This window comes from Neltuma alba, unplaced genomic scaffold (genome assembly GCF_004799145.2).
Source record: "Neltuma alba isolate B1F8T4 unplaced genomic scaffold, ASM479914v2 tig00011022_pilon, whole genome shotgun sequence".
Taxonomy (NCBI): Eukaryota; Viridiplantae; Streptophyta; class Magnoliopsida; order Fabales; family Fabaceae; genus Neltuma; species Neltuma alba.
The window spans coordinates 94,129-117,795 of NW_021635775.1; the positions used below are offsets into that span (position 1 = coordinate 94,129).

At 31.3% G+C, this 23,667-nt stretch overlaps 2 protein-coding genes across 2 annotated transcripts; both read right to left on the reverse strand.

Annotated features, from left to right (window-relative positions):
* Positions 1 to 5,884: 5,884 nt before the first annotated feature.
* Positions 5,885 to 7,722, reverse strand: LOC114760806 (protein phosphatase 2C 51-like). Its single transcript, XM_028950095.1, has 3 exons — positions 7,166 to 7,722; positions 6,929 to 7,034; positions 5,885 to 6,416 (listed from the first exon to the last, which is right to left on the reverse strand). The coding sequence occupies exons 1-3, from the start codon at positions 7,664 to 7,666 to the stop codon at positions 6,151 to 6,153; spliced, it is 873 nt and encodes a 290-aa protein (XP_028805928.1). The 5' UTR covers positions 7,667 to 7,722; the 3' UTR covers positions 5,885 to 6,150.
* Positions 7,723 to 15,363: 7,641 nt separating this feature from the next.
* LOC114760792 (long chain acyl-CoA synthetase 4-like) lies at positions 15,364 to 23,162 on the reverse strand. The gene is made up of 19 exons (XM_028950076.1): positions 22,900 to 23,162; positions 22,397 to 22,460; positions 22,228 to 22,317; positions 22,018 to 22,074; positions 21,591 to 21,639; positions 21,300 to 21,376; positions 21,154 to 21,193; positions 20,980 to 21,074; positions 20,445 to 20,612; positions 20,157 to 20,267; positions 19,990 to 20,077; positions 19,717 to 19,783; positions 19,496 to 19,571; positions 19,256 to 19,373; positions 18,041 to 18,286; positions 17,804 to 17,943; positions 16,585 to 16,767; positions 16,322 to 16,441; positions 15,364 to 15,620 (listed from the first exon to the last, which is right to left on the reverse strand). The coding sequence occupies exons 1-19, from the start codon at positions 23,049 to 23,051 to the stop codon at positions 15,582 to 15,584; spliced, it is 1,980 nt and encodes a 659-aa protein (XP_028805909.1). The 5' UTR covers positions 23,052 to 23,162; the 3' UTR covers positions 15,364 to 15,581.
* Positions 23,163 to 23,667: the final 505 nt, after the last annotated feature.

A 23,667-nucleotide genomic window follows, 5' to 3' on the forward strand; every position in this document is an offset into this window, starting at 1 on the left:
AAAGGAATGCCTTGATCTTATGGTTGTTGTCAGATGTGTAAACATCAACAGCAGTGGCTAGAGGGTATAATCTAGTATAAATTGGATGATGTTGTATTATTTATTGCTTTTCTTTTCTTTCTTTTTTTTAATTTCTTTTCTTTTCCTGCCCGCTTTTTTCATCTTCTTATTCCTTTTCATTATTTCTCATCACTTGTTTAGTTCTTTTGTTTGTGACGGTCACATCTCTTCTTTTTTTTTTTTATCCCTTTTATTTTCTTTGCTACTTTTATCCTTTATAATCTGTATATTCATTCCTCTTCTTCTTTATTTTATTTGATTTTGTTCCCCTCCATATTTTGTCACTTTGATTTCATCCCTTGCATTATATTGTCATGATCTAATATTTTTGTTGCTCTAATAATATGTCTTATGACATTTGTTGTTGCATAGCAAGCACATAGGGATCAACAAGTGTCCTTGTTTTGCACCATCTCCTAAAATTTTTTGGCGTTAAATTGTACTGAATTTTTGAGATTGCTTGCTTTTTCTTATTAGTTGGATGAAGTTCCATTTATCTTGATGTACTTTTTTTTCCAACAAATAAATTTTGGAAAAAGAAAAAGTTTCTTGTAAAAAAAATAAAAAATAAAAAATTGTTTCCAAAAGAGTTTTATGTTGTGTGAAGTTTTTAGAACTTTCTAAGACAAATTTGATTATTCTTCTATGTGAAATTAGTAGAATCTTCTTTGAAAGTTTAATCTAACGCATTTTGAAAAGAAATAAATAATTTTTCAAGATGATTTTATATGGTGTGAAGTTTTTGAGACCTCTTTAGGTGAAATTGATTATTACTCCGTCTTCTTAGATAGTTTAATCCAAAAAAAATTTCAAAAATTTTCTTTTTCTTTAAATAAAAAGATATTTTTGTCAGATAAAATACACAAAATTTTTTAAAAATAAATTAAATAAACGTTTTTAAACAAACACTGATCAAGTGACATGCATTTCTCACTACAAAAAGAAATATAATTGGCAACAAAATTTAGTGATAAATGTTTTTTAGCAATAGATTAGCGACGAAATCTGTTCCGTCGTTAGTTCTTCCATTGTTAAATGTCGTCGCTAATCCAATTTTTTTAAATAAAAATAAAAATACCATGTTGCTAGATCGGCCTAAGAAGGAAGCTAGTGCATGGCGAACCACATATTAAGCAGAAATTAATAATCCTCCGGTGGCATCTTTCAATTCCAGTAACACTATATGTTCGATTATGATGAAAGCAGAGGGAGGGGTTTCGACAAAGAGAAGGTGAAAGGATCAGCGACGGCAACAATTAATGGGTTTTGGAGGCAAAAAGAAGAGGAGGGAAAATCGGGGGTCTAATTGAGAACAAATAGTCACGATTCCACACACTTGAATTAAGGGCTACGATTAAAGAATCCAACATGTAATCATACTTCCACCATGTATAAACAATTTGCCACTCCTGATCCAAAAGATTATCAATTATTAATATCAATATTAAAATATAAAATTATAAAAAGCAATGCCAGTATGCATATTACATAAGAAATTTGAGAAACATTAAAATTAATAAAATAGCTTGTTAATATTAATAAAATTATTTAAAGTATATAAAAATGTTCTATCACATATAAATGTTGTGATAGAGTTTTGAGATTTTGACTAATTAATAAATTAATAAATATATCCAGATGCATAAGAAATATTTTATCACAAAGATAAATTAAGGACAAAATTGTCCGTATAAAATTTTTTGCCCTTCTCTTCCTTCCCAAAGAAAACAAGATAACATTAAAATTCTCCTATTTTCCTTTTGTTCATTAAAACCCCTTCTCTCTCTTCTTTTCTTTTTTACTTTATTAAAATCTCTCCCTTCCCCTCCTCTCTTTTGAACCAAATACAGCCTAAAGAGAGAGAGAAAAAGCCTTTCAAACTCCATATAACAGACCGATTCCCAAAAGATTATGTCATTCATCTTCATGTTCGAATTAAAAATGATTTTATTGTAGTTTCAAAAGGAAAGAAACAGAAGGATTATAAAGAGAGCATAAGAAAAGAACATCCATGACTGATGAGGAGGTGAGTAGAGAGTGAGATGGACATGGAAAAGCGATTTCTGATTGAGGGAGAGAAAACGAGCTAGTAAACATCTTGGCTCTTGGGTTATTATGATAAATTTATAAAGTTCAAAATTTCTGAATTAGCCCTCTTGGAATTAGGTATTTATCAAGGAACAAAAATTGGACTAGACATTAAACTAGTTGAGGTAGCAATTTAAAGGTCAGTAAGTCAAATCAAAGTCAACTTAAAATCAAACCTATCATATTAAAATAGTATAATTGAATTGAAAATAATAAAATACAATAATGTTAATAATCATTTATAACAAAATATGAGGAAATACAAGAATAGTTTAATTGTAACAATAACAAAGTACAACAATATTGAGAATGTTTATCTTATGATTTCTTAATAACTAAAATTAATAATTATTAATATCAAAATCATTATTAAAATTCATTCAAATCTATTGTGATTGACATATTAGGATCTTAATAAGAAAAAATAGAACCAATAACAACATAATCATTCAAATCGATTCATCAACAATTCACACTGGTTTTCACTGGTTCACTCTAGTTTTTATCGGTTTAACCAGGTTGATATTAGTTTAATCTTTGGTTGGTTTAGCACTTAAACTAGGCTGGTTGAATGGTTTTCTGGTTAAATCAGTTGGTCCAATCTGGTTTTTTTCTTGGTATTTATTAAATTTGTAAGTTTCAAAAATTTTGAATTAGTCCTCTTGGCTTGATTAGGCATTTGTTAATAGTATAAGTCTCAATCCGAATTTTAATATTTTAACCGGATTTAATTGGAATTTTCACAAAATGCATTTCTCTCTATTATATTTAAGTTGAATGTAATTAACAAACTCAGCTGAAAAAAAGAAAAGAAAAGAATATTATTAATAAAAAAACACACAAGACATAAGTTTACAAAGCGTATTAAAATTTAAGCCTGCTATTTTAGGTTTTGTATCAAAAAGACTACTTTAAGTTCGCAGTTCATTTCAGGATGATTGTATTTATTATAAAAATATAACTTTGGTCCGTGAATTTTTCTTAATTATTGTTTTAATAGCTGAATTTTGACCATAAGAAACTCAGTTATAATATCTTTTTATTTTGGGACAGCCCAGTCCCTATAACTTTTTTAACTCAGTAAACTATAAGGACTAATTTGTTGATGAACATAACTGATCACGAAAAGAAAATATATAAGGATTAAAATGTATATCGTCCTATTCACCAAAAAAGAAATGTACATCGTCCTCTATTTATTTATTTCAATATATTATTATCATTACAAATCAGTAAATTCCAACAAAAATAATTTTTGTTTAACTTTTATGATAATTTTTTATTAGAAAAATTATTAGCTTTTTAATAGTTATCTAGCTAACGTTATATAGGAACTCAAATATAAAATAACCTAATGCTGTTAATAAAAAATGATTAGGCCAACATTTTAAATATTATTAAAATATTCTTAAGTTCTGACATACTACCTCCTGTTTTTAATATAAAAGTAAATAATTAATTTATAGATATTAAGAAAATTAGTTGAATTAGATATTTGTTATAAATATTTGTTGATTTCTCAAGAATACTTTTTTAATCATGTGTATTATATTTAACTACTTCTTAATGAAATTTGCTTTACCATATGCAATCAATAGTAGGGGTGTTCACGGGACGGATCGGGACCGGGACAGGCCCGTCCCGGTTCCGTCCCGATGAACAGTAACGGGACAGATTTTCTGTCCCGTGTCCCGGCCTGTTCCGGGGTTGTCCTGGTCCCGGTCGGGACGGGACGGATCCGGGACGGGACCGGGACGTCCCGAAATATATTTTTTTTAATTTTTTAATTTTTTTAAAAAAAATCTGATTTTTTTAATTATATTTTTTTGAGCTTAAATCTTATAAAAACATCTTTTTTATTTGTTTGGGCACTCTTAAACAAAAGCTCAAAATATTACATATAATAGTTATTAAAAACTCTAAACAAAAGCTTTTAACACAATAAAAACTTGCTAAAAATTCTAATCATCAATAATCTCAAATCATTAACAAATATAAAAACTCTAAATAAATATATCCATAGTTCCATACAATAGTCTCAAATCTTAAAAAAATATGAAAAAAAATGATATTATATAAAAAATTAAAAAATTAAAAAAAAAAAATTTTTAAAAAGGAACCGGGACGAGACCGGGACGGGACGACCCCGTCCATGTCCCGTCCCATCCCGGTCCCTTTTTTGTCCCGTCCCGGTTTGTCCCGTCCCGAAAAATTTCGGGACGGATCCGTCCCGTCCCAATAAGACCAGGACCGGGACGGGCCGGCCTTGAACACCCCTAATCAATAGGATACTTTACAGAAGAAATTATAAATTTAAGAAATAAAGTAGATTAATATATTATATTTAGGACCAAAATAAACTTTTCATTTAACTCTTACATTTAATATTAGAGGTAATATTAAGTTTAACTTAAAAAGAAATTAAAGTCATAAATTTGAAAGAAAAAGTTAATTGACTTATTATATTTAGGATCCAAATAATTTCTTCAATTGACTCTATTTAGAATTGGAGGGTATACTAATTAAAAAATATTTTAAAAAAAAAACCATACAAGACCACGTCAAACTGTCAAAATGTTTGATATCATTTTTTTGAAAAAAAACTAATATGCTTCTTCCCATAATTTTATCTCACTTTTAATCAATGTTTTATAGAATCTACCTCTTCTGCTGCTACTGGTTTAATAGACCCTTTTTGACACTTTTTATGGTCTATTTCCTTAACTTTTAAATATCTACTCTTTATTTGAAAATTACTCCATCAAGCAATACCAACTGCACATGTTCTTATGACACATCATCTCAATTCTTCTGTTTCTTGTTCGATCCTTTTAGTTGTGATGATAATAAAAAATTTTAGCATATTTTTATCTCGTGTCCTTATGTCAAAGCAACCAGTTTGATAAAATTTTAAGAACACATTTTTTCATATTTTTCGAGTTGGTTGAAGTCTACACTCTATCCTCTTCACTCAGATTGCCTTAATAATATTATGCAAGGAATAATTGTCCTTTTTAAAATCATCTAGCGTAAAAAAATATTGCTGGTCATAGTGGTGTCATTTAGCCTCCACATCAGGTCATTAGAGAAGTCCTTGGCATTTTCATCCATAGATTTCTCTGGTAAGGAACAAAAAAAAAAGCACATCTTACTTCTTCCAGATGAAATGCTGCTGATGATTATCTCTTAGAAGAAGGATTGGTTTATTTTATTTTATAAGAACAAAGTTCACAAAAAAAAATTTATATTGTCATATCATCGTTTGTAGTTCAGGACAGCCGGTATTGCGCATTTGTTTAAAAAAAAAAAAAAACAAAGAGATAACCAATCATTTCTTCTACACTTGTTTGTGTGCAGCTCTTTGTTGAATCATTTGTAGAAGGCGCCTTAATGAAATTGCACAGAATTTCTTAGAAATCATTTACATCAATAAGAGGAACTTTAATCTTACAGCCTTCCATCATCATCAACCAGTCATTTGGCAAGATTTAAAAACGATGGTGTCCAGTTAATTTTTCTTGTGTTTATTCTTCTTTAGCACCCCTCTCTTTTTCATTCCTATTTCCTAGTTATGTAGGGCTTACTATAAAGGAACCATGTAAACTTATCTTCTTTTAATATCATTTTGACTTAAATAAAAAAATTAAGTTTTTACAGTTATTTTTTTCAACTTTTATAGTTTCATCAATTATTTATTATTATATTTATAATTTATTAATTTGTAAAAGAAAGAATATTGGTAGCTAATAATATGTGTCTCATTATGAGCATAACAATTTTTCATACATTGGATTACAAAGTATCCCGTCAACCAACCGGACTTTTAAAGATCAGATGGAACTACAGAAACTGATAACTAATTTTTTCCTAAACAAATAAGATAAAAAGAAAAAGTATAAAGTATAGACAAGTTTCACAGTAGAGGATATATCTTGAAAAGTTGTGAAAAAAGTGTAAAAAGAAAAACAAATGTGGTGCTGGATCACTATATATAACTTTCAGCTACTTAAGCCGGACTACAATAACGCTAATATTGTCCCTGCTTCCTCGAGCCATAGCCAATTCTGCTAATAATGCCGCAGCTTCTGCTGCCCCACTTTTAACGAACCCCATCTTGAAAATCCTCCTCACCACCTCGCAAGCCAACTTGTTGGATATCACATCCCATAGCCCATCGCTCGCTATTACCATAAACTCATCCCTCTCTGTTCTTTCATATACCTTTACTTCTGGCTCTGATACCACATATGGCTTCATATAATGATCCCCTGCAACAAATTCAAAACAAAACATATAACCTTTACTTACTCTTTAGATTTCTCTTCAATTATTGATTAATTCTTTTAATTTTAACTCGAAACAACCCGATCATTATAATTCCTTAACTAAATACTTCATTTGATCCTTAATATAAAATATAACTTTGTGAGGAGATAAAAGGAAGTAGTTAAATTAGTTACATGTCAAAAATATATGTCAGCTTCAGCTTCTTTGAAAAATCTTCTTCACAACACAACTATTATTTAATGCAAACTCCCCTAACATATGTATCCAAAAACAATAATTTGAAATAAAAACTGATAAGTATAGAAGATAACATGGATCAAGACTTTATATTTAGGATAAAATTCAACTTTCCACAAGAGGTAACAAGGTATAAATATTGAGTTGTTTTAAATTAATAATATATGAAAATTAAATTTATAATTGAAAGGAAGCTTAGAATTACAGGTTATATTTTTTGACGGTCCATTAGGGCGGGGGGGGGGGATAACGGTACCTATGGATCTTGAAGTAGCGAGTATTCCCAAGACACGATCCCCGTTCCAACTTATCACTGTTCCTCCGGCTTTTTCCACCCTTTCTCTTTCATCTGGTCGATTTGGCTGCAGGTTTTTCAAACAACGTACATTTAATTTCTCAGTTACTTCATATATTATTTCGTCATTTACAGTTCTAAGAAGCGGAAAAAGATATGATAAAGGAGAGTTTTGTTGGATATGGTGATGATCACCACCTTATGATCCTTTGAAAGTGGGAAGGCGACTCCTCCGCGACAAAGTACAGCTCTAGAATCTCCGCAATTGGCGACAAGCAGGTGGTCACTGCTGACAACTACCACCACCGCCGTGGAACCAACCGTGCCATCTTCTCCGACGACTTCACGATCCATTCTCATGAAGGACGAGCACATCACTTCAAGCCAATCCGCCAATCCTCTCTTCTGACCTGCTCCCTCCTTCATTACTTGCTCCGCCACCACCAAGTGCATCCTCTCGCGGCAAGCGTTGGCCACCGTAGCTCCGCCGTGACCATCATAGACTGCGAAAAAGTCATAGCTTCCCATAAATCCCGGTACTATCTTCACGGCGTCCTCCATCATCCTCCGCTTCCCTATCACCGATATGGAACCGTGTGACGTGGAAGCTGCTCTTTTTCTGTATCTTTCTTCTTCATCTTCTTCTTGTTCTTCCATGGACGATATCTTCGAAGACAGTGTCGTGTTGATTCGTTGCATCTTCCTGTGACATTTATTGGAGAATTCTCGAGGCTCGGATCTTCCCGTTGAATCTGTTCATGATCGTCTTTTGTTGAATGAAGAGGAACATGAAGGGCATGAGGCTCTTTTATACGCGTTGAAGGGAGTTATGGCAGGCGTGGGGGGGCATATGAAGAGAGTACACGAGGAGGGTTGAGATTGAGCAGATCTCCACGTGTCAAGTTTTGGTGGAGGGTCAAAAGTAAAAGAGAAAGGCGGCAAGAAAGACGAAGAATACGTACGTGTGGAGATCAACAAGTGCAACGTGGCGATTCAAATAATAAACCGCCGCCCTTCGATTCATGAATGAGTCACCTGTTTCCGTTCAGGCCCCCGCCCAAAGTAGTTCACGTCGACTTTTTATATTTTTTTATATTAATTCTTGGGAGAAATACAATCAAGTCCCAAAAAAAAATAATAATACCAAATATTCTAATAATAATCTAAACAGCTTGTAATAATAAGTTTTAGGATAGAAAATGACAACCTCTTATACTTGTTTTGTAATTTTTTTTCCTCACTTAAAACTTCATTATAATTCTCCTTTAATTCTTCCATGTAAAAGTGTTCTATAGTTTAGTGAATTAAAAAATCAATTAGAATGAAAATGATTTGAAAAGAATTGAAAAGAAAATAATGAAAAATTTCTGACCTGCTAGAATTGAAAATGAGTTCAACAAAAATTTATGTTTGGTTGGATTGAGAAAATTGAGCTATTTTACCCAAATACTCTTAATAGAAAAATATAATATTATTAAACAAAAAATGCTCTTTTGAAAGTAGACAAAATGATATAAATAAAAAATGCTTTTCAAACTTACACAATAATATTATTCAAAAAATCAATAAATTATAATTTAAATAAATAAATAAATATGAATATTCAATAAAAATAAAAAATACTCTATATATATATATATATTAAATGATTAACAAATAAATAAGAAAAAAAATTAAATAACAAAGTATAAATAAAATATATTAAAGAAGAGAAAATAATCAATTTGAATATGAAAAAGATATAAATATTATATAAAGATTATACATCCTAATTTTGGCTTGGGAGAATTGTAATTTTTTTTTTCAATTCTTTGTTTGTATTTTTATCAGTTAAGCATTTTAGACAAATTTATATAATATATTTTAAGCTGGTTTCATTTTGTTTTCAAATCATAAGATACAATATGACATGAAAAAAATATACTCCTCCAATCCTAAATATAGGCCTCATTTTGTTGTGTAATTTACACTACAAAATAGGTCCTATATTTAGAACTGGAGGAGTATATTTCTTAATTTAAATACAAATTAGGCAAATAACATACCATTGATTGGAAAGCTCACTTGGCCTAATTTCTAATACAATAAGACACATCCAAAAAAATTTATTTTTAAAATTATGTTTGGTGAAATTTAAACTTTAATATGATAAAAAATTAAAAAAAAACAAATTCGAATTTGATGCACCAAATTCAAATTTTCGTGCATCATATTTGAATTTGCCCAAGCATATTTGAATTTCTTGCAAAATTGCAGCAAATTCCGCAGCAAATTGTCTATCAAATTCAAATTTGCTCCATCAAATTCAGGTTTGCTCATTCAAAATGGACAAGTAACATTTCATTTAAAACCTCTACAAGTCTACTTTTTAATAAAATAAGACCCATTTTAAAAAAAATTTATATTTTTAAATTGATGATTAAAAGAATGAACATAGGTTAAAAATATTTTTCTCATTTTTCATTCTTTCTTCCCATCATGCTTTGCTTGCCCCTGTTTTGAGTTTAGGAAACAAAGCAATTAACAAGAGCAAATTGGAAAGGACCATTTTAGGCGGGTGACTGAAATTGGTTCCCACCATTTTCAGCTCTTTAAAGAAAAATCATGGTCCCATTTCAATTCCTTTCCAACCTCTTCTTTCAACCTGCCACTTGAAAATTTCGATTTTTCATTTCCTTCTTCAAATTTTCCTTGAACCAAACGGGTTTTTATAGAGATAAGAGATAGAATATTAAATAAAAAAGAAATAAAAATCAGAGAAAGTGTTCTTACAACTTAGAAGCATCACTTAGAATATGAACTTCATACCAACCAACAAAGTTGATAAATACTACCTCCAGTAATTAATGAAATACTTAATTAATTAATTTAGATAAATTATTAAAATTAGTTAAATTAGTTATTTATAATATACTACCTCCGGTCCTAATTATAAGACCTCATTTGTAGATTATAAATGAGATTTTATAATTAGAACAAGAGATAGTATATGATTTGAGTTTTCTAAATTATTCTATTAATCATGATTACCTTCGAATGTGCAAACCCAAAACCCCCTCATATAAGAAATATGGATATTTTGAAAAATAATATATAAATTTGAAAGATAAAATAAATTGAAATTTTATATTTATTCAGGTCAAATCTCATGCCTAATTAGCTTTTCTTTTAAAAGAGGATCCTATTGAGAGACCTTTTTTTTTTGTTGGGTTGGAAATCTTATTGGGATAAATCCTACTTCCGATGATATATCTACACGTATGCGTCAAAGCCTCAGATGAAAATTTGTTTTTTTGACCAGCCTCAAATGAAATTGGACCTTGACTTTTCATTGGAAGATATATATATATATATATATATATGGGAAAATTACAATCAAGTCTCACAGAAGAGAAATAATTACCAAAAGATCCCAATAACAATCTCAACAACCTATAATGACAAGTCTTATAGTAAGAATGATAATCTCTGGTATTTGTTTTTCAATTATTTTCTTTGTTTGGGACCTCATTATAATTCTCTCTATATATATATATTTTCTTGGTAAACATGGGAACAAAAATAAAATTTGTAATAGATTATTATTCTATTCACAAATAAAAATAATAATGCAACTCATTTTCTAGATAACGAATGTTACGGACAAAATAAGGTTTCAAAATAGTTGTGATTTAATTTCATTAAAATATGCCCACATACGCAAAACTATGGAAGTTTGGAACTGCCTTGAGAAGCTAAATAGGATTGCAGGTCTGCCCAGGCTACTAATTGGTCCCATGCCTTAAATGATGATTTTAAAATGGGCTGCATTGTTTATTGGATTATTATAAATAATTTATTTTAATTTGCTAAAGTTTTGATATTATATATAGATAGATAATTAACAATAGTCATATGCTTTGCATACAGAATTTGAAAATTGTGATACTTACTTTAGTTCTAAATATAAGAGATTGATAACTTTCTATGCCAAATGTATAAGGTGTTCACAAACTATTCATATCAACTACATAAAGAATAGTTCTAATGCAAATGATTAAATTAAATATCTTAAAAAAATCAACATACAATTTTAACATAATTATCGTAATTAATAATTTTTTTAGTTTTTACAAATTCGTTATCTAATCATTATACTTCCTTCGGTCTAATATAAGAATTTGTTTGACTTTTATTTTGATGCTAAATATGAAATCTCAATCCATTTTGTCTCTTATATTTATTTATTTTTTTCAAGATAATCCTTGTAGTAATAGTAGTTCTAGCTAATACACTTGATTAGTAAGAATGCTTCAGGAAAGACAAATCTATTTATTATAAATAACTAATTTAATTAGTTTTGTTATCTATTTAAATTAATTAATGGACCTTTATATTAATGACAGGAAACAGTATTAAAAATCAGATGAAGTGTATACACACAACGAGGGGCGGAGAGCCGGAGAAGGCATCATATTCAAATTTCAGAAGTCAACATGTAAGCTCATGATGACACGTGTATTGGTTTCCTTTTCTTTCGGCCCCAAAAGGCCAACATATGGAAGGGTAAGATACAATTTTACTCGAGGTGGGCCTTTGAAAATTGAAAGGTCTTTTACATGTAATATCGTCTCGAAAGGTCACAAAACATGTAGTAATGTCAGTCTAGCCGGTAAAAATGTTAATTTTGACTGTATGATTTAGTTTATTTTATCATATGATACATGCGGCATTCCATGTGCCATTGAATGCGCCAACTTAGTCGCCTAATCACCAAACACTATCTCCCGCCAACAAAACCAATAGCTCTTAAATTTAATTTAGAATTTTAGATCCAAATTCTTTGCAAAAGAACCATAAAAAATTAATTAAAATTATTTAAAAGCAATAAATATGTTAATTTTTTTTCCCAAAGATGGCATTGTAGTAAATGAAGAAAAATGACGGAAAAAAAATGTATGAGGATATGTGATAAGAGAAACAACGATAAAGAAGAACGAATATATAATTAAGGACGAAGTTGAGGGGAAAAAATTACTCTTCCGGTCCTTAATAGAAGACCTATTTAACTAATTTGATCAGATTAAAGAAGTTAGGTAAGTTAGTTAATTATAAGAAATATAATATGTTTTTTCTAAAACACCATAATTATCCTTCTTAATATCTTCTTTCTTTTACTTACTTGATTATGGTTGAGGGAATATCCATAAGGGTAATTTAGAAAAAAATTAGTAAATATGAAAAATAAGTCTTAGATTTGGGACTAAAATTAACTTAATAATTAGGTCCTATATTAAGAACTGGAAGAGTACAAATGCTAAGATAAACTAAAATTGAAACTTATAAAATGGACTAAACTACTATCCAAATTTAAAACTTATAAATAGGACTAGAAACAGTATCATATAACCAAACAAACCAAATTTAACAGCCAAAATTAACATCATTTTAATGGTGGGGTTGACATTGCTAAGCTTTGTAAATCTGAGCAATGATATTACTCTTAAAAAAAGCTTCCAGGTATCCACTACTCCTGGGCAAAAACTATCCGAGCAAAATTGGACATTAACCCTTTATGATTTACTTCATTCCTTGTTTGCCGTTTTCTCAGTAGTCATTTTTATTGGATGAAATTTGTTTGTATGTATAATGATTTTCAATCTCATATATAATTAAATTGAGAGCGAGTCAGATAGTTATGTGTGTTAGAATATTAAATGTACATTATTGAACTTTAGCAAATATACCTATGAGAAATTAATTTTGTTTTGAAAAAGTGTCTTCAAACAAATTAGAAAAGCTGTTTTAAAAACGATCAGTTGACATAATTTATTAGCTGCAATGAACTATTCAAAGAAAATTTCCATATAACACTCATTTTTAATTTCTAAATGAGTTGATCAGTTGATTATATATATATGTCAATTCTACAATTTAAATAATTGTGTCTTATACTTCTTTGGTCCTAAATATAAAACTTATATTGTAATATATTTACATTACAAAATGAGTTTTATAATTAGAACCGGAAAAGTACTATATCATCCTATCAAATTATTTACCGTATATATTTAACACGCAACAATACCTGGATCATTAACTATAACTTAACATACAAATATAAAAATTATAATAGGATAATGAATAATGTATTCTTATTTTCCATACCCCCTATAACTCAGGGATTATACTATTTACAGAAAGGGCAAAAAAACAAAGAAAAGAAAGAAAAGTGGAACGGCATTAATAGGCAAATTAAACGAAAACTATGGACTATCTGCATGTAGTGTCCATTGAATTTTGGTGACAAAAAGAGCATTAATTTTGGTTGCTAGAAATAAAAAACCTACTTTCCCATATCTTTTTCTAATGCAAATTGATGAGATGGGACATATGCGTTATATATGCATGCATCTTTAACACGGCTTGGCTGATAATCGCGTCACGGATATCTCGAAACAAGTTCTTTTTGGGAGCTTAATTATACTAGCTGCTACCTCTAGTACAATTAAATAACTAATTATTAAAAAAATTAATTTAGTTGGTTATTTAATTTATAATAAATATATATTGAGTTTTTTAAATTATTATTTTTAATAATATGCATTAGAGTTATCCTTTGACGAAAACTCTCGCAATCAATAAAAATATTTGAAAAAAAAATTATAAAATCAAATAACTATTTAAGAGTAAACTCGACCCCTTAACTAACTTTTACACAAGAGGGACACATTAAAGTGAGGAAGGGATTTCGTGAAACTCATGTACTCCTTCGTAGTCTTTTTTTAGACAGAGATATTTTCTATTAAAAACAATCTTGTTAAAAGCATTGTCAGTATAAAATGTTGGCATTTCTATTAACAGAACCTTAGTTTAACACGTTATGAATTATCAGCTATTTTTGCTACATCGTACCTCTCCGACCTCTCCGGTTCCTTCATAGCATTTCCTCTATCCATTAATATACACTTTGCCCTAACAATCCATTCTAACCCAAAATGATCAACCCATTAGTGCCCTCTTCGAAATTCAAGCCCACATTCGTTTAATATAAAGGTGGTTCATTACATTCCCTCCAAGGTACAACGGAATAATATTAATCTCTTCTCTCATTGGCCATCAGTTATAAAGAAGATAGCTTCTATATTTAGTTCCAAAATTCTAGCACTATCAAAGTAACCCTATGCATCTTTACAAATGTCTCACAATTTAAGATCAGACGTTAATCCAAAAGAGCAATGGTAATATAATAAAAAGAACTGTAGGATTACCTTTTTTTTTTTTTTTTTACGTTTCGAAAGCATTTCTACAGCATTTCCGTATCCAATGCTCCTGTAGAAAAATAAAAATTATTTTTAAATAGCGTTGCCGGTAGCAATGGTGATCCAGTGAAACTTTAAATTCACTGAAAATTAATAGAGGGGCGACATTGCTCCCATTCAAATTTTTAGGAGGAACAGTGCACGACATTGAATTTTAGGATGATCAGTGTGCCTGAAAAAATATTTTAAGCTAAACCTTAATGTTTCACTAATATTGAATATTTTTGTTTCTTGTGTATTCTTATCATAAAATTTCAAGTATATTAATGTAATTTACACCATATGCAAAATACTCATATTTCACTTTGATTTCTAACGCTAATATATACATTCACATACTGTAATGTCACTTTGCCTCATTAATGTATCAAAATTGCAGCAAATCAATTTATAAATTTTAAAAATTTTCACAACCATATGACAGACCAAATTCCAACACATATATTTGAGGAAATGACAAAAAAAATGCTTGAAAAAAGAAATAGACTGACTATTCTTGTAATGATTTTAACCATTGTTATAGTAAATTTGACATGTTAAAATCATTATTTATTATTTTAAAATTCAACAGGTATTTTTTTAATCATTTTCCTTATAAATTTTGTGTGCATGAAAATGAAACTACAAGGAATCAAGAATGTAATATTTCCACTGTTCTTTGAGAAAAATATCATGATCCACTATTAAATGATTGACAGAACCTGTTACCACAAAAAATGATTGACCGAACCAGGTAAATAACCTGTTCAGATTTATTAGCCTGATCGAGCGAGTTAGTCTGGGCTTTACTATCATGAGTTTTTGAACTATCAACCATCAAATGACAGGTCTGGTTTTATTATCCTTATTCATAAGTTTCCCACTTTGCCCGATTAGAATTCCTAGTGAGCACCAAAATGGCAATGATTATTAAAGCATCTGTATGATGGCCATAGGATGAAAATATTTGATGACATGGAATAAAACTCAATTTGATGTTGCCAATCAGGCTTTTGGATTTTTGGAATTAGGGTTCAATTTTATTTTATAAAATTCGATATCATTTAAGTATTAATGTCAAAACCAGGCAAAACATGATATTTTTAAAAAGCTCCAGTTAAAAACAAATTGTATAAACTTAATAATTTTACCTACTCAAACACATCAGTTAGTATTTTAAAGTTAAGCAGCTACATCATATTTATCTGCTATCTATGATTATTCATATATACAGTCATCAAAAGAAAAAATTGACAAAAATTAGTGCAATCTTATTGCAGAAAATAAATGAACTCCATCATGACTATAACCTGCCAAAGCTTATCTCAGGCACCCTATTTGCCTCCGCTCTTGTACATATTGTCAATAACATTCTGCGCACACAGAAAAAATGGACTAATTTCAATCACTTTACTTCTATTTCTTTGTTACTTTTTGGCCAAAAACTTAACTTTATCTCATTGCTACCAATGTGCGCATCAACATCGTAAAGATCTGTATCTAAAACCCGTAATGCAGGCCTCGTCATTCCTACATAGTACTACATGCACATGAGCATTCTCATAAATGCACACATTTGAACATGTGAATATGTGTTTATGGTCCAAAAAGAAAATCTATATTTCAATTTCAGTTTGCCTTCATTCAAGTCGAAGCGCTGTGTGTGTGTGTGTGTGTGTGTGTGTGTGAATTTTACTTAACTATATGCACATTTGAGCAGGTGTTTCGACTAGATTTGCGACTTTGCATACACATGAATCCATTGAGGGGTGATAAAATTTATGATCTAGCTACTCGATTTCTACTTCACAATAGCCCATAAAACAGTGATAATGTTAATGTGAAACCACCAAGCTGTCTTACTCTTTCTGAATGGTTCAGGTCAAACCAATTAACTGAATGTGCATTGCTTACCACTTGGCCACCTCCATTTAGTTATTCATCTTTTTGAAAGGTAAACTAAGGAATAAGATAGCGGTAATCTTTCATTTGCCAAAGGTAAACCCACCGTTCTCTCTCCAATTCAATTCATAAGCAGCAAAACAGAAAAATCATGTGAATTTGAGATTTGTACCTGGTAGTATTTGAGCAGCTGAGGCCTCTTCTTCTTATAAGTCGGAGTGATGAGGTCACGTTCCATGTCAAATGGTACTGGTTCGAGATGAACAGCTTTTATAAGCTCAAAACCTTTTAACTGCCAAATTCAGAATACCATAAAACTTCAAGTTTTATTCCAATATATATAAAACGTATTATCTCAAATATCATGCAAGGGCAAGCCCACAATTTAGTGTAGGAGGAAAAAACATATCAAAGTTTTAAAAAACTATATAGGACCTTCTTTTCCTTCCCAAGTTTAGTTAGCTCTTCGATTATGTAATTTTTTGCCCTGGAATCTTCACATAGAGACTTGAACTCAGCATTTATATTATTTTCTTCTGCCCAACTTTCAAGTGCTTGCTTATTGGGATTAACAACAGCAACAAGGAAGGCCTCGAAACTGTTGCCATAGATCCATATCTGAAACAGAGAAGAGAGTTACTTATACATCAGCAGTAGCCCGAAAGAGAAACTTATCAGGTCCTGAAAAGCAGCTGAATTGGAAATTGCGACCAGAATATCCTTTACGCATGAAGGAGTGACCACAATAATTGCACAGTTACATGTCATAGAACTAGTCTTCAGCTAGGACATGATAACATCAGCAGAATCAGGAAATCATGCATCTATAACTACTACGCAAACATGTAGATACAGTTGGCTGTCTAGAGTCTATCATTCCAGTTGACAACTTCATGATTGAAAATTCTAAAGCTTTGCATGAATAAAGGATCGCCACACTTGAAAGAAATGACCCATGGCATATGTTTAGACATGAAAGAAATGACACATGAACAGCATCCCCATCTGAAAGCAAGGGGAGTCTGCATCAAATCTGATACAAGCTGATGAAGTTGAAGTAGGAAAATAGAATGCTATGGAAGAAATTAATTCCAGAATCTGGAAAACTTCATTACTCAGATAACACTGGATGAAGGATCTCCGATACAAAATTGACACATAAAACTTACCAGTAGAAAAATAAGCGTAACTGACACCCCATAAACACATTACTTAAGCAACTACATCCTAAGTAGAATCATGCACTGCTCTGATAGGTAGTTAATCAATAACCCCTTAAATGACAAAATCAGACTTCTCCATACTTTTCCCATCATTTTGACTCAACCAGGCCCATTTTTTTCCTTCTGATATAAGTGATCACGGGCTATTGTTCAGAAGGCCCAAATGGTATCTTATCACAATCTAAGCTGAGGATCCATATGAAATTAGGATGCATAAGATTACAAGTTGGACCTCAAGAACAATTGATCATATCAGTCTCAGAAGCCATGGAAGGATGAAATTTAGGTAACTCATAGCCTGCTTAACTCAAGTAGTCAACAATTTTTCCCTTTTACCGGGAAAATTGTCATATTCCACATATCTTCTAAACTATCTGGAGGCACGAACAAGTTAGAGAACTAAAGCTATTGGCAAGGTTCTCAGGACATACAGAATCAACGGCAGGAACTTGACTATATATATTCTCCAGGTTCTCGACAGCAACATATTCTCCTTGTGAAAGTTTAAATATATTCTTCTTCCGGTCAATTATTTTCATGGCTCCATCTGGTTGCCACTCTCCAATATCCCCTGTTGAATTGAATAATTATGAAAAAAAAGATTCTACAATGCATTCAATTAAATAGAGTATCTAAACTTCAGTTTTGGAAGCCATGAATGAACTAACCTGTATGGAACCATCCATCAACCAAAACCTCCTTTGTGAGGTCTTCACGTTTGTAGTACCCTGAAAATAAGGTGCTTCCCCTTACACAGATTTCTCCTCTTGGTCGGCTAGAGAGTGCATCGTATCCCATTTCAGGAACAGATTCCAAGCACACATCAACATTTGGTACAGGAGGGCCAACTGTACCAAGCATTCCCAATTCATTTGGTAATGAAACGAAGGTTCCAGCACAGGTTTCAGTCAGACCTATTTCATTCCAACAAAACCATATTTACTTTCTAATTCTATCATATCAAATATGCAAATAATAAATTCCTTCTTGATCAGAATAGAATAAATTCCCTTGGACGTGTGCACAACACAAAGTGATTACACATTTAAACAAATCGCTCAAAACAGTATATCATGCATGACCAATACATGGTATGCATGTTTTATATGGAACAACATTTTTGTCAAGCATGTATATTTTAATAAATCCAGTTCTGTATTATAAGCTCATTCAACGTCCGTATTGCAAATTACGTCATCAATCATAAGAATCCAAGTAGATCTGCATATATATCTATAATTCTTTAAATAAAAGGTAATTATTTTTATTTAGAGATGAAGTCAAATGTTAATAAAAAATAAAAAACAATAATAAATAAAATATGAAAGATTAAGCATATAAAATTCAAACAGAAAAATCAGGCCAACAAAAAAAAAGAAAAAGGAGTCTACTTATGGAAGATTAAGCACTGTGAAAACTTAATTGAAGGAAACTAACACCTAATTATATAAATGAGCATGTGCAAAAGGTAACTATTCTCATCAAAGAGTCAAAATAAGGAAAGGGTTTGAGTTGAATGCATGAACTGTTCAAATAGGCCATTAGGTCCCGCTAAAGTGCTAAAATTAGAATTTCCAGGCTTAGTTGTTTGTGCCAGACCAAAGAGAATTTGGATTGAAAAGTGCTGAAAGCATTAGGCTAAACACTTTCAGCCGTGAATCTTCTCTCAAATACACTTTGTTTATTTTATAAAATAACAATAATTACCTTCAATACAATATTGGTAATATTAGTACACGCTAAAAAAAAATTTCTATTGATTTGCCTTGACCAGTCACTACTTACAGTAAGAGTACTTTCACAGATACCAACCATGATGTCCACGAAAAGAATTGGGGATACAAGGTGGGTAAAGTTTTTGAAGAATTTCATGAAGAGAATACCATATCCTTGTAGGACATAAGCACAAGCCACCACCCTCAGGAAACGTTCCACATGTGCAGATAGAGGTGCTGCTCCAGACAAAATCAGGCGTACATTGCCCCCTAAGCCTTCCTTTACCTAATCAATTTGTAAAAACCTGGTTAGTCAAAATAGTTAAAAATTTGATAATAGTTGTTTTTAAAATGGTTGTTGGCCCAACAATGTGGGAATGGGTGATCACATTTACAAAATAGCACTACCTTTTTAAACACAATTTTATCAAAAAGTGGAGATGCCTCTTGATGATTTTCCCCTTTCATCATATTATGAAACTTGCTGCAGTCAAATTGCATGGCATGTTAATAACAAAATAATATAGGCCAAGGCCATTATTCCATCAGATCTTATAAGGAGAACCAATAACAATACAACATGATTTGTCCAGGACCCAACTAATCAACTACAATAGCATAGCACTTACTATGAGTAAGCAAAATTGAACATTGTCTTTGTCAGGAAGCCCCCTGAAGAAATCTTTTGTGTCAAACCTGTTTAGCAGATAATGAATGAGATACTTTCTATGCTTTCTTCTTCTTCTTGTTTTTTTTTTTTTTTGGGGGGGGGGGGAATGGGGGAGGGGTTGTCTCCTATAAAACAAAACAAAGAAAGAAAGAAATAAAAGATAAAGAGAAAAAGGCTCTTCAAATCATGCAGATTGTTACACTGCCTACAATTTGTGGCAAGAAGAAGTTACCTGAGTATATTCTATCAAGCACACGAGGAACAGCACAAAATATTGATGGTTTTAGTTCCGCAATGTCTTCAATCAACAGTTTGACATCCTGCAGCCATTATATGAATGGTAAATAAATTCCTATCAAATCCAAGGGTAAACTATAACATCAAAGTGATTATACTCACCCCACGCCAGAATCCTATTGAGGCGCCATGCCATATAAAGAGTTCCTCAATGACTCTATCAAATATATGTGCAAGTGGAAGATATGAAAGGTATACATCCTTTTCATGTAACTGCAAAGTAGGAAAGAGGAGGGCAAAGAGCCAAAGAGTCAGTACCCTAAAATTGAAAAGTTATTAGTAGATCATTTATATTAGATGCTTTATACATGTAACTGAAACCCAAGGAGCAGTATTTCAGGTTCACTCTGATTCACACATTCATAGGTGAGATTAAGAAGCAGAACTTACTCGTTCATTCACACTTTCTAATAGCCGCTTAACCCCAGCCAATAGTGTAATAATGCTTTCATTGGAAATCATAACCCCCTTGGGGTCACCAGTGGTTCCACTAGTATACATTATAGTACAGATGTCACTTCTCTGTTTAACAGGGAGTTCAAAACTTTGACCATGACCCTGCGATAAAATTTTAGAAATGACAACCAAAAAGATATCAATAGAAGCAGAGTAATATAATATTTCCAATCAGTTATGATTGCAGTGAGCTTTAGACAGAGTAGCTGAGACATGAGCCTTAAATATTTTGAACCAGACAAACAGTTCCACAATTTACAGTTGCAACAAAATATCCACGTTTAATTGTTTTGTCATCCGAAAGAATTGCATGTCCTAACCGCTGCAAACATTACTGGTACAACAGCTGATAAACTTATATAGATAGAATCAAGATTTAATAAATGACAACTACAGGAGCACATTTGATGCCAAAATTTGCAACCAGTAGCAGAAACATAATAACAAATAAATTCAATGAATAACCCACCAGTTGTAAGAATTCTTCCCATGAATATATTGCCAACCCAAAATTTTCAACTTCTTGCTTTTGTTCTGGTGTAACCTTTCCAAAGCTCACAAGTGCTATGTGCAAAAGACAAAGGTTATTGCTTTTTTCTTAAACATACAAATTTTCTGAATGGAAACAAAGATTAAAACTTACTCTTAAGATACTTTGTTGTGTTTGGAAAAGTCTTCAATAGCTGAAAAGCATTTAACAAGAATCTTACAGATGTCTACATCTTCACGGAACTCACTATGATCATTATTATAATAAGCTGCTATAACATGATGAACACAAAAGCATACCTCAGGAATCTTCTTCTCTTCTGAGAATGCAATTGAAACTTCTGAATGGCATATGATGAATTCTACAGCCCCAGCACCTAAGCAACATATATGACAATGTCAAGCCCAAGATAATTTAATTTTGCAAGATAATTATTAAAATATTGTGACGGCACCTTTTTCAGTGGGAAAACTAACAAAATTAAGTTGTAAGATAACCTATATGTGTACAACTGAATCAGGATGCAAAATTTGATTGTGATCAGTATGATATAGCCATGAAGAAATATGCTAAAGAGAGAACATAAGTACCTAAGGTATCATATAAAGGAACACAATAAAGCCCATGAGCATTGCAGGCCTGCATTTGTTTCAAGCATAAGTCAGAAACCATCAAGTATGAGAATAAATATTTAGCAACATAAAAGTGTCATGGCTTGGTGGCCAAAGATTCCTCAATATAAGCAAACACTAAACAACAGAAGGGAAGCTCTGTGTAGAATGCAAATGTTACACAAAAGAAATAAAGTTTCAATCTATAAATAACTCATTGCCCATCATATTCTGAAAAATATAAAAAATACACCAAAATAAAAACAGAAACAATACAGTGAAAAATGATAAATAAGCATGATAGATGCATGTATCAACAAATAAATTGAATTAAATCCTCCAAGATCAGAGTAGTAAGAAAATAGATTGAAACTCGGCAACAAAACATAAAATACAGTAAAAGCACCTCCATGCTTATAATCCACTCTGGACAATTGGCGCCATAAATGCCACACTTTACACCCTGCAAACCAAAAATGTGGATATTTAAGCTTGAACAAACAACTTGCCACTAGAAAGAGTCAAATAGAAGCTATGGTCAAACGAAAAATATTTCAATAACAAGGATGACAGTACATAGTGACAAACAGTGGCAAAAACAACGTAGCTGACTTACTTCCCCATAACCACTACTGCGGATGGAATTTCCGACTTTCATCACCAAGTCATATACTTCTTTGTAGCTGAGCCAGTTGTACTTTCCAGGCTACAGTTAACGGCTTAATGTTAGAAGTGATCAAACGATCAAAATAAATTACTTGGAGAATGAACGAAAAATAAATTACTTTCCCATCCACTATTTCTCGTCGGCCAAGCATTGGACTCGCAGGGTATTTCTCAACAGACAAACTGTAAAGGCAATTGATGCATAAAGCAAAGTGAAAAATCTATACCAATACGAGAATTAAATACTGTAAAATGTAATAGAAAGGTGGACTAATGCATATCCATGACAATGTGTCCATAATCCACGAAAACCAAACCATTTTGACAACTAGAAAATAAGAGCCTTTTCATGTCCGGGACAAATGTAGAGAACGAATCAAACATGCACCGCAAAGAGTTGTTCTTCGCATTAAGAAATGAAATCAAAGGAAACACATTCGAACCTATGAGCGCTAAAAAAACTAAAAATTTGCACCAAATTATTACTCCCACAACATTTTTGTCCAAAAAATAAATAAATAAATAAACCGTTTGCGAGACAGTTTCAGTTGTATCAAATCAAAAAGGAAAGGAAGAAAATTTGAAGACCAGGTTTGATAAGATAAATCTATGATATGCTCACCGGAAAATGTCCCAACAAGTGTCAAGACCAGGAGTAGGAGGCGGAAATCCATCCTTGGCAAAGAGGCTGCGGTACACAGGACCCATGGTTGGCCTTCCATCACTGGCCTCTTTCGCCTTCTCTACCTCAATAATGTATCTTTTCTGCGCCATACCACCGTCTCTCACTGGAAGAGATTCAAATCTCAATCAGATCAATTACTCACTGCCAATGCCGATGCAGGAGAAAACTACGTGCAACAGAAACTATGGGCCAGAGAAAACAGAAAGTGATGAAAGAAATCCGCACGAAAGAAACTGCATAAGAATAAGATTCTCAGAACAAATAGTTCTACTCATAACTAAAGTTGTTATTCTTGGCGTCATCATTAAATTAGTATTATAATTATAAATAAAATCTAAAATGTTAATGCTTATAATTTATAAGTTATAAATATTGCATTACAAATTATTTTAAAATAAAAAATTCATATAATACTTAAAAACCAGCGATTATTATTATTTTACTAGACAAACAAACCATGCGTGTTATGCAGTTTGCTTAAAGAAAATTAGTCTCAAATACCATAACAATTCTAAGATATAGCATAGATATATTATCTCCTATCCTTAGTACAAGAACTAATTTGACTTTTAATTTGATATTAAATACAAGACCCTAATCTATTTTGTCTTTTATATTTATCTATTTTTTTAAAAGTAATTATTATAAGAGTTGCACATATTAAAAGTTCTATCTCATGATAATTTTAACTAATATATATAATTA